This window comes from Rhinatrema bivittatum, chromosome 3 (assembly GCF_901001135.1).
Source record: "Rhinatrema bivittatum chromosome 3, aRhiBiv1.1, whole genome shotgun sequence".
Classification (NCBI taxonomy): domain Eukaryota; kingdom Metazoa; phylum Chordata; class Amphibia; order Gymnophiona; family Rhinatrematidae; genus Rhinatrema; species Rhinatrema bivittatum.
The window spans coordinates 368,113,816-368,125,833 of NC_042617.1; the positions used below are offsets into that span (position 1 = coordinate 368,113,816).

The window sequence follows — 12,018 nt, forward strand, 5'->3', positions numbered from 1 at the left end:
TCTGCTTTGTAGAAGGAGGATCAAGGTGCCCAGGGAATCCATATTGAACTTATCTTTTTTTAGAAATGTGTTCAAGGCCATTAGGTCTAGGATGGGACGGAGTCCTCCAGTTCAGTCTGGAATCAGGAAATACTTGGAGTGCAATTACCATCCTCTCTTCCTTGGTGGAACAGGCTCGACCGCCCTGGTCATTAAGAGGGTGGAGAGCTCCATATTTCCTGTGCTACTGGCCCCCAAAATGGGTATGGAGGGCAATTTGATGGGACACCCAATATATTTAATGAGTACCCCTGACAGACCCACTGGTTCGAGGTTATAATGGGCCACCAGTTTTCAAAGAACTGCAGCCAGCATCTCAGGTACAGGCAACTGGCTTATGCTCCCTCCGATCCAGGCAAAAACCCGTCCTGGGAGTTGTCTGAGGCACCAGCTAGAGCTTCGGAGCTCTCTGCTGCCTGGGGTGGCCATGGGAGCTCACATGCTGTTGACGGGAGTGAGGGGGCAGAAGATAGCACCACCTCTGGTGATAGAAAGACTTCCTCTGCCCCTGCCTCACCAAACTCCTGGATGAGGAGGATGGGTCCGGAGCACCAGCGGAGAGCTGTTGGAGGGTCTCATCATGGTCCCACAACTGGGCCACTGCGTCTCTCACCCTATCTCCAAAGAGATTCTCCCCAGTACACGGCATGACAGCGAGCCATTCCTGAACCTCTGGATGAAGATCCGAGGCCCGCAGCATGCTATTCTGCCGGTGCCGATTCCCATTGCAGACGCCCTTGCTGCGATTACAAGGTCGCCTGGACCTTGGGTTTTCCACACTCCAGGCCCTTCTGCACCAGCAACTGGAGGGAGTCCTGCTGCTGCTGAGGCAGCTGCTTGGCTATCTCCTGCACCTGCTTCCAGAGGTCCCGCGAGTATTGGCTCATGTAGAGCTGGTAGGAGGCAATGCGGGCAATAAGCATAGCCACCTCCTCCCAAGAGCATCTATCGCCCTGTGGTCCTTCCCCAGGGATGACGAGGAATGGGTCAGAAAGCATATGACCCTCTTGAGGGCAGATTCGATGCCCACTAATTGGTGGGGATGCTGATGCTTAATGAATCCAGCAGCCTTCTGGATGAGGTAGACCCAGTCCTCCTTACTGTTAACGGGAGGTACTGTGAGGGTGTGCTCCCATATCCTCAACAGCAGCTCCTTAAGGATATCATGCACTGGGACTGCCATGATTTCCTTAAGTGGCTCCACAAACTGGAGGATCTCCAGCATCTTGTGCCTGGCATCTTCCTCCATCAATAACTGAAATGGAATTGCATCCACCATTACCCACACAAAACTTGGAAAGGATAAGTCCTCTGGCTGGGACCTCTTTTGTTCCTCTGGAGAAGACTGTTCTGAGGGGAGTCCCTCCAAGCCCTCAGTATTATCCCTCCAAGCCCTCAGTATTATCCCCCCAGGGATCATAGAGACCCTCATCCTCGACGGGGGATGGGGCCCTGGGTGTTCGGCCTTCGTCCAGAGGCGCAGACACTAGCAAACCTGGTACAGGCCATGGCAAAGCTGGACAGGGGCAGCAGGCCACGGGGTCTCTGCTGGCCTAGGTGGAGCTTCCTCCTCTGAGGAACTGGCAATGACCACCATGTCAGTTGGGGGAAGCAACGGAGTCCTGCTGGGCATCAATGGCCTCCTGGGAATCAATGCTAGCTGGGTTGGTAACACACCAATGAGCACATTCAGCTATTTCAGCAGCAGATCCAAAGCAGACAGGACCGGTGTTGGTGCCTTCGGTACCTCAGGACCGATAGCCTGCTCCACCACCAACTCCAAAGCCAACATTGGGTGGGAGAAAGGAGGGGTGGCCAGATCTTCCTCAGATCCCCGACGAGGATCGGTGACTGGCACCAGGACCCCCGACATCGATTTAGGATGGAATCTCCTCACTGAGGGGGTCACTTATCCCCGTGCCAGCACCATGCATCGAAGGCAACCAGTGCCGATGCTTCCTCTGCTTCCCTTGGTATTCGCCCCGGTCTTTCCCCAGTGCCGAGGTCGAAGATAAGGAACCCAAACTCCTTGACCTGGAGGAGACAGAGTGTAACCAGTATCCAGCGCCCCTATCTACCAGCAGCATCGACAGAACCAATGGTCCCGCTGATGTCGATGGTGTAGTATCCATCGGGGTAGCTCCAAGGTCCATTGGTGCCAAAGCTGCCTATGCTGAAGTCGATGGCTCGGAATTCCCCAACCCAAAGAGTTTCTCCATCTTGTCGAGTCAGTTGTGACATCTCTTCAAGGTCATTTGGGCACACTGGCGACAACCCCAGATGTCATGCAATGCCCCCAGGCAGAAGACTCATATCATGGGGATCAACGGGCATCAACGAATATCAGTAGTGGCCATGACAGACTCGAAAAAAAAAGGGTCACAAAGATGATGATGTCGGGTAACGATGAACAGCGAGCACAGAGGCACCACCGCCATGAGGGAGGTCGAAGTGATAGAAAACTTACCCAAAACGCTGAGAAACCTAGCTGAGGAGGCTACGGGAGGGACCGAGTGGGACCTGGCGTCGATAAAACGCGAAGAACCCCAAAAAAATTGGGGAGGAAAAAAAAAGTTTTCCACAAGTTTTAGGGATTAAAAACTAAGAGCTCATTCACACCGCAATGCAAAAGCTCCACGGAAAAAAAAAACAGACTGAAAGAGGGAATCCACGTAGATGTGTGGTATAAGACATGCTGGGCATGCCCAGTCAAAGTTCTGGAAACTTTGACAGAAGTTTTCCATGCTAGGTCCATCTGGTGATATCACCAATGTGTGAGGACTACCACCCTGCTTGTCCTTGAAGAATTAGAGCTTTCCCAGATATGAGCAAGACTAGCCAAATTAGAAGAAATTACTAGGCCTAAAAAGGACTTTTTATAAGAACATGCCATACTGGGTCAGACCAAGGGTCCATCAAGCCCAGCATCCTGTTTCCAACAGTGGCCAATCCAGGCCATAAGAACCTGGCAAGTACCCAAAAACTAAGTCTATTCCATGTTACCGTTGCTAGTAATAGCGGTGGTTATTATCTAAGTCAACTTAATTAATAGCAGATAATGGACTTCTCGTCCAAGAACTTATCCAATCCTTTTTTAAACACAGCTATACCAACTGCACTAAGCACATCCTCTGGCAACAAATTCCAGAGTTTAATTGTGCGTTGAGTGAAAAAGAACTTTCTCCGATTCGTTTTAAATGTGCCACATGCTAACTTCATGGCGTGCACCCTAGTCTTTCTATTATCCGAAAGAATAAAAAAACGCTTCACATCTACCCGTTCTAGACCTCTCATGATTTTAAACACCTCTATCATATCCCCCCCTCAGCCGTCTCTTCTCCAAGCTGAAAAGTCCTAACCTCTTTAGTCTTTCCTCATAGGGGAGCTGTTCCATTCCCTTTATCATTTTGGTAGCCCTTCTCTGTACCTTCTCCATTGCAATTATATCTTTTCTGAGATGCGGCGACCAGAATTGTACACAATATTCAAGGTGCGGTCTCACCATGGAGTGATACAGAGGCATTATGACATTATCCGTTTTATTCACCGTTCCCTTTCTAATAGTTCCCAACATTCTGTTTGCTTTTTTGACTGCCGCAGCACACTGAACCGATGATTTTAATGTGTTATCCACTATGATGCCTAGATCTCTTTCTTGGGTAGTAGACCTAATATGGAACCTAACATTGTGTAACTATAGCATGGGTTATTTTTCCCTATATGCATAACCTTGCACTTGTCCACATTAAATTTCATCTGCCATTTAGATGCCCAATTTTCCAGCCTCACAAGGTTTTCCTGCAATTTATCAAAATCTGCTTATGATTTAACTACTCTGAATAATTTTGTATCATCTGCAAATTTGATTACCTCACTCGTATTTCTTTCCAGATCATTTATAAATATATTGAAAAGTAAGGGTCACAGTACAGATCCCTGAGGCACTTCACTGCCCACTCCCTTCCACTGAGAAAATTGTCCATTTAATCCTACTCTGTTTCCTGTCTTTTAGCCAGTTTTTAATCCACGAAAGGACATCGCCACCTATCCCATGATTTTTTACTTTTCCTAGAAGCCTCTCATGAGGAACTTTGTCAAATGCCTTCTGAAAATCCAAGTACACTATATCTACCGGTTCACCTTTATCCACATGTTTATTAACTCCTTCAAAAAAGTGAAGCAGATTTGTGAGGCAAGACTTGCCTTGGGTAAAGCCATGCTGACTTTGTTCCATTAAACCATGTCTTTCTATATCTTCTGTGATTTTGATATTTAGAACACTTTCCACTATTTCAGGCTAACCGGTCGTAATTTCCCGGATCTCCCCTGGAGCCCTTTTTAAATATGGGGGTTACATTAGCTATCCTCCAGTCTTCAGGTACAATGGATGATTTTAATGATAGGTTACAAATTTTTACTAATAGGTCTGAAATTTCATTTTTTAGTTCCTTCAGAACTCTGGGGTGTATACCATCCAGTCCAGGTGATTTACTACTCTTCAGTTTATCAATCAGGTCTACCACATCTTCTAGGTTCACCGTGATTTGGTTCAGTCCATCTGAATCATTACCCATGAAAACCTTCTCCAGTATGGGTACCTCCCCAACATCCTCTTCAGTAAACACCGAAGCAAAGAAATCATTTAATCTTTCCGCGATGGGCTTATCTTCTCTAAGTGCCCCTTTAACCCCTCGATCATCTAACGGTCCAACTGACTCCCTCACAGGCTTTCTGCTTCGGATATATTTTAAAAAGTTTTTACTGTGAGTTTTTGCCTCTATGGCCAACTTCTTTTCAAATTCTCTCTTAGCTTGTCTTATCAATGTCTTACATTTAACTTGCCAACGCTTATGCATTATCCTATTTTCTTCTGTTGGATCCTTCTTCCAATTTTTGAATGAAGATCTTTTGGCTAAAATAGCTTCTTTCACCTCCCCTTTTAACCATGCCAGTAATCGTTTTGCCTGCTTTCCACCTTTCTTAATGTGTGGAATACATCTGGATTGTGCTTCTAGAATGGTATTTTTTAACAATGACCATGCCTCTTGCACACTTTTTACTTTTGTAGCTGCTTCTTTCAGTTTTTTTTCTAACTATTTTTCTCATTTTCTCAAAGTTTCCCTTTTGAAAGTTTAGCACGAGAGCCGTGGATTTGCTTACTGTCTCCCTTCCAGTCGTTAATTCAAATTTGATCATATTATGATCACTATTGCCAAGCGGCCTCACCACCGTTACCTCTCTCACCAAAACCTGTGCTCCACTGAGAATTAGATCTAAAATTGCTCCCTCTTTCGTCAGTTCCTGAACCAATTGCTCCATAAAGCTATCATTTATTCCATCCAGGAACTTTATCTCTGTAGCGTGTCCAGATGATACATTTACCCAGTCAATTGAAATCTCCATGTAAATGTGAGGTCCAGTTCCAGTGAAAGCTGTTTACCTCCTTTGACAAAACCCAAACCTGTTATTAGCTCCTCTTCTTGATATTTTCTATTTTCACTGCTTCATTATTAGTGGGAGGTGAGGAGGGAGTGAGGCTACATAGCAAATGATATCAACTTTACTGCTGTGTGAATCAATATTAATGTTTTTTTAAGACTGGGTGTTAACTACCTTTTTTTCTTGACATTCTTGAGGCTTTTTGTGTTTAATAACTTGTGTTTTTAGATCCCTCTTTTCTTTGAGGGCTTTTATTTCTATACACATTTCTGTGGTTTTTCTTTTAAACTGTATGTTAATTGATATTTATAGGTCATGTATAGATATTTCCCTTTAAAATATCTTCTTAGAAATAAATGCTAAATTCCAAATGAAAATAAGCTTAAAATAAATCTAGCAGTAAAAACTGCTTTTTGGTGAAAGGAAAAATAAATACAAATGGAAACATGACAGTGGTGTTATAATCAGAACAATGCAGGCTCCCCATTACAAGTCCTTTGAGGTGAGATTCACAGGGCTTGTGATGGGGACAGGAATACGAGACAAACACATCAAAAGGTAAAAACACATCAAAAGGTTTCTGTAACTTGTGACTGAAATATAAAGACAGATATGAATAGATCCAGGAGCACGATAAGGAAGAATGACTTTACAGAAAGGGTGGTAGATAGATTAAATAAATTGCCAATAGAAGCAACGAGGATAAAAATGGCAAGATAATTTAAAAAGCATGGGCAAGCACAGAGAAAGCTTGGTGGTGGGGAAGTGAGAGTAAGATCAGAAATCAAGTACGGCAGTATTGGAGAAGAATGGGCAGAGAAAATAGGCCCTGTGGTTTGTTTGGGTTTTTTTTCTGCAGTCTGGTGCTCTCTCTATATATATTTTTAACACATACCTGAAACTAGAAGTATTTCTCAGTAGTTTAACCATTGGTGTAAATCCTGTGCCCGCTGCCAATAAAAAGAGATCTTTTACTTCTTGAAGCAGAGACTTCCTGAAGTTACCTTGAGGACTGCTTACAAACAGATTGTCTCCTATAAAAAAAAAATGAATGAAACTAATCACAAAATTTTTTACATTACGGAATTTACATGCAAATCAGAAGAGCAACTGCACGTAACAATAGCCAAAATTACAACAATTTTCTGAAAGAAATACTAAATAAGACGCTAAACTAAGATTACAAAGTATAGAAATACCATAGCCAGTGAGTGAAACACATATCAAATGGTTTTACTTTTCCTGTAATACAGTTAGAAACTCAAATGTTTTATGCGTAAAGGCAGAATGATTACTAAGCTGTGCTATTCTTTATGCATGGTAATTTGCTTTATGCATAAGTTACTATTTCATGAGATTTATGCGAATACATTAGGAAACTTATTCATGCAATTATACACTTGCTGATTATGTAGCGCAACTGATATCAGACTTGTTTGTTCTCTGCTCTTGGTTGGATAGGAGGTCTGGGTGAGCTGAGGGGAGTTCAGGATGAAGAACTAGGAAAGTCTCAATGACCTGGAGGACTGGGTGAAATGGTGGAAGAATCGACAAACTGGTGTGAGTTATTTTTTTCACTTTGCCACTTTCTGCATTGTGATATGGGAGAATCAGGAAAGAAGTCAAACTCAGTGGACCTCTTCGTTCACTTTCATTAACAATCAGGCCGATTCAGGCGCGCACAGGCCACTCTCCTGTGCGCGTGATTCAGTATTTAACTGAGGGCCCGTGGTAAAAAGAGGCGCTAGGGACTCTAGCGCATCCCTAGCACCTCTTTTTTTGACAGGAGCGGCGGCTGTCAGCGAGTTTGATAGCAGACGCTCAATTTTGCCGGTGTTGGTTCTCAAACCTGCTGACAGCCATGGGTTCGGAAACCGAACGCCGGAAAAATTGAGCATCCAGTTTTGAACCTGTGAGCCGCAGGCCGATTTTAATTTTTTTTTTTTTTTTTTTTATTATTTTTTACATTGGGACCTCCGACTTAATATCGCCATGATATTAAGTCGGAGGGTGTAAAGGAAAGCAGTTTTTACTGCTTTTCTGTGCACTTTCCCGGTGCCGGCAGAAATTAACGTCTACCTTTGGGTAGGCGCTAATTTCTAAAAGTAAAATGTGGGGCTTGGCTGCACATTTTACTTAGTGAATCGCACGGGAATAACTAATAGGGCCATCAACATGCATTTGTATGTTGCGGGCGCTATTAGTTTCGAAGGGGGTTTGACGCCTGTTTTCAACGCGCTATTACCCCTTACTAACAGGCGGATACAGTACAGTGCGCTTCGGCGAAGCGCACTGTTAACCCGCGTTTGGACGCGCATTTTCGACGCGCTAGCTTTACCCCTTATTCAGGTAAGGGGTTATAGCGCGTCAAAAACGTGCATCCAACCCCCCTGAAACTAATAGCGCCCACAACATGCAAATGCATGTTGATGGCCCTATTAGTTATTCCCGCGAGATTCACTAAGTAAAATGTGCAGCCAAGCCACACATTTTACTTTCAGAAATTAGCGCCTATCCAAAGGTAGGCGTTAATTTCTGCCAGCACCGGGAAAGTGTACAGAAAAGCAGTAAAAACTGCTTTTCTGTACACCCTCCGACTTAATATCATGGCGATATTAAGTCGGAGGTCCCAAAGTAAAAAATAATTAAAAATTTTAAAAAAAAAAACAAAATTTAAAATCGGCCCACAGCTCGCAGGTTGAAAACCGGACGCTCAATTTTGCCGGCATCCGGTTTCCGAACCCATCGCTGTCAGTGGGTTTCAGAACCGACACCAGCAAAATTGAGCGTCAGCTGTCAAACTCGCTGACAGCCGCCCATCCTGTCAAAAAAGAGGCGCTAGGGACGCGCTAGTGTCCCTAGCGCCTCTTTTTACCGCTGGCCCTCATTTAAATACAGAATCGCGTGCACAGCAAAGTGGCCTGTGCGCTCGCCCGCTCTCCCGCGACTTTTACTGAATCAGCCTGTGAATAAGGGGTAAAGCTAGCTCGTCAAAAACGTGCGTCCAAACGGAATGCACTGTATTGTATCAGCCTGTTTGTAAACAATCTTAACAGGGCTCAACAGGGGTTTGCATACTAAATCATCCTCTCCAGAGACGCAGCTAAAGGAGAGAATCATTAAGCCATACTAAGTAAGTATTTCAGATTGAAGCATGAAAGAACCCTGCTCTTAAAGGCATTAGAATACAGGGCAAAAATTAGGAAAATAAAGCTACTTACCTATTTGAAGTTTGTCAATTTCCTGTGTGAACTCTCCATTTGGATAGACTTTAATCATCAAGTAAATATATTTATTGTCACGGAGTAAGAATTCTTTGGAATCCAGTAAGGCTTGAGATACAGGTGTATATGGCTTCACTATTTCTGTACCTAAAAACAATGCAGTCAGACTGTAAATTCAAGCTATAAATGAAATCTCCAGCAAGAGAAATGCATTTATTTATTTATTTATTTTTAGGGAAAAGCATGGTTTTCTGCGTTATATTGTTGGTTATATTCTGGAAATTGTACTTTCCTTTCTGCTAATTTAATAAACATATTTCAAATTAAAGAAACCAAAATAGTTATTGTTTCTATGTGAAATTTCAATTATCAGTTTCTGAAATGACAAGAATTACAACTCAGTTTTCCCTGTAAATTGGCACACACATATTTTTTGCTTTTCCCATCTACCAAATTTGGTTCAGTGATTGTTGAAAAAGAAACTAAAAACAGAAAATCGGTTCCAATGGGGGGGGGGGGGGGGGGGGAAATCCCTGTACAATTTGCATTTAGAATACAGAGAAAGTTAGAAAACAGCCTAAATTAATAACCTTTGAGGTAGATCTTTAAAAAGTAACCGCTCGCGAACAAAAGTACACCGGATTTTATAAGATACGCGCGTAGCCACGCGTATCTTATAAAATCCGTAGTCGGCGCGCGCAAGGCTGCGCAAAATCGGCAGCCTGCGTGCGCCGAGCCGAACAGCCTGCCTCCGTTCCCTCCGCGTCCCCCCACCTTCCCCTCTCTTCCCCTAACTAACCCACCCCCTGGCCCTATCTAAATCCCTTCCCCACACACCTTTGTTGGGCAAGTTACACCTGCTTGAAGCAGGCGTAACTTGCGCATGCCGCCTCGCATCCCCTGGCACAGGCCGCAGTGCCGGGGGACTCGGGACCACCCTCCCGGCCCGCCCCCAAACCGTCACCACACCCCCAGACCGCCCCCTGACCCCGGACACGCTCCCTCCCGCCCCTTTTATGAAGCCCCGGGACTTACGCGCGTCTCAGAGCTTTGCGCGCGCCGGCGGCCTATGCAAAATAGGCGTGCCAGCAGGCGAGTGCCCTGCGCGCGTAAATCCAGGAGGATTTACATGCGCAGGGCTTTTAAAATCTAGCCCTTTGTTTTCTGAAACCTTAGGTTTTAAGATTTTCAAGAAATTAAGGTTTAAAAATCTGTTTGACAAATAAAAGTTGGAAAAAAATGGTTATATATCCTCAGAGTTAGGACAGTCAATATGTATATCTTCACTGTGATAGCGTCTTTGAGAACTTAAAAACTGGCATTAATAGCAATCTATTAACCATGACAGGCTCTCTCGCTCTTTTCTCAAGAAGAAAATGATCATGGTCACAGACACCTTAAGGGCATCAAGGGCTAATTAGTGCCCAAACCTTCCATGGCAAAGAGTGGCTACATCAATGCACACAAATGCCAGTTACTAGTGGTGTGTTCAGATAGGAGTAGAATTGCCAAGGAGAATAACCATGGACATGGTGTCACCAAAAGAAACCTACTAATGTCTAAATTTAAGTAGTGTCTTTATCTATGGGCAAACATGAACAATTTTTGTTTTTTCCATTGTGAAATTACTATGAACATGGACATCATATCACATCAAGGAGAATGTAAATGAAGCTATTATGGGCTCCCTGCTGACTATAAAAGGTCAGAGCATTAGCTTGCTCTTGCAGTGATAGCTCAAGTAGTTAAGACAAGGTAAAATTAATTAATGCGTACACATTGGATTTTAGCAGCTAATAGGTCAACATTACTGTTATTCTGTATCTCCATAGTTTTACCATAGCACTATAAACACTGACAGATTGCTGTTCATAATATGGATGTTAGCTTGTCATTTCTTAACACAAAAATACAAGAAGGAATTTTATAAACCAAATCTCATTATCATCACATAACAAATGACATTGCAAATGGTTTTCTTTCATATCATCCAAAAATTATTAAAATAATCTATACATTTTTTTTTATATTTAGAAAGATATCACAGGATTCCATAACACTACCTTTTTCCGACAGAATTTATTTTTAGGTGGGTAAGACACTTAACTAAAAAACTGGCTATCTCCTTTAAGCCTAGTCAAAAACTCAAACCTGGGTTCATTGGGCAAGTACTTCACCCTCCATTACCTCAGGTACAAACTAAGGTGATTTACTGAGAAAATACTACTTACCTGATAATTTCCTTTTCTTTAGGATAGTCAGATGAATTCAGAACCAGGGCCGGCGGATGCACTAGGCAAACTAGGCCTGGGCCTAGGGTGCCGAACATTAGGGGGCACGAGCCATGTGGAGCTGCGAGCAGCAGCGCCAAAGAGGAGTGGATATTTGGCAATCTCTACTCCTCTTTGCTGCCACAATGCCGCAGCTCGCAGCCTCACATGGCTGGCACCCCCTAATGGGGATGGCAGCACAAGGCAGAAGGTGTCTAGGGCGCCTAATCCCGTTGTCCCAGCCATGTCCAGAACCAAGGGGTTTATGCACCTCTACTAGCAGATGGAGATGGAGCAAAGCTGACATCATAGTATATATACTCCTGCCGTGACATCACCCTGCCAGTATTCTCTTCAAAAGCCAACTGTAGACAGACTAGCAAAAACGTGTTCAATAACAGGTAACCATTTCAGTACTCAGCCAACAGGAAACCCTGAGCTCTGAAAAAAATGTATTAACACTTATCAGTAGCCCCTGGAACATGTAACCATGCAGGACCATAGCACAATTATTTGGCAGCCAAGGGCAGGAAACTGGATTCATTTGACTATCCTAAAGAAAAGGAAATGATCAGCTAAGTAGTAATTTCTCATTTCTTAGCTTCTAGTCAGATGAATCCACAACCAGTGGGATGTACCCAGGCTACTCCTGAATAGGGCGGAAGGCTGCCCGCGGTTCAGTCAACTCCACACATGCAAAGGCTGTGTTCTTTCGGGGCTGCACATCCAGACGACAATACCTGAAAAAGGTGTGTAAGGAGGACCATGTTGCAGCTCAGCAAATGTCGACGGGAGACAACAATCTAACTTCCATCCATGACATTGTCTGAGCCCTAGTGGAATGAGCCCTAACATGACTAGGCATCGGCTGTTCAGCATCCATGAATGCGGCCATGACCACCTCTTTAATCCAGCGAGCTACTGTAGCCCATAAAGCCGGCTTGCTCTGTTTACTACCACTGTGGAGGACAAACAGGCGATCTGTCTTCCAGAAAGTTTAGAAACCTCCAGGTACTTCACGATATGTCTCTTGACATCCAAGGGCT

The 12,018-nt window shown here is 44.0% G+C and overlaps 1 protein-coding gene across 3 annotated transcripts in view; it reads right to left on the bottom strand.

Annotated features, from left to right (window-relative positions):
- Nucleotides 1–12,018, bottom strand: part of LOC115087855 (cytochrome b5 reductase 4) — a 248,272-nt gene that overhangs the window by 71,535 nt on the left and 164,719 nt on the right. For all 3 annotated transcript variants that reach the window (XR_003855634.1, XM_029595499.1, XM_029595498.1), the window contains exons 12-13: nt 8,700–8,849; nt 6,374–6,512 (exon numbers count right to left, since the gene is read on the bottom strand). Coding sequence is in view for 2 of the 3 variants with exons in the window: in XM_029595499.1 (XP_029451359.1) it covers nt 6,374–6,512; nt 8,700–8,849 (289 nt within the window). In the remaining variant the exon portion in view is untranslated. The remainder of the gene's footprint in view (nt 1–6,373; nt 6,513–8,699; nt 8,850–12,018) is intronic.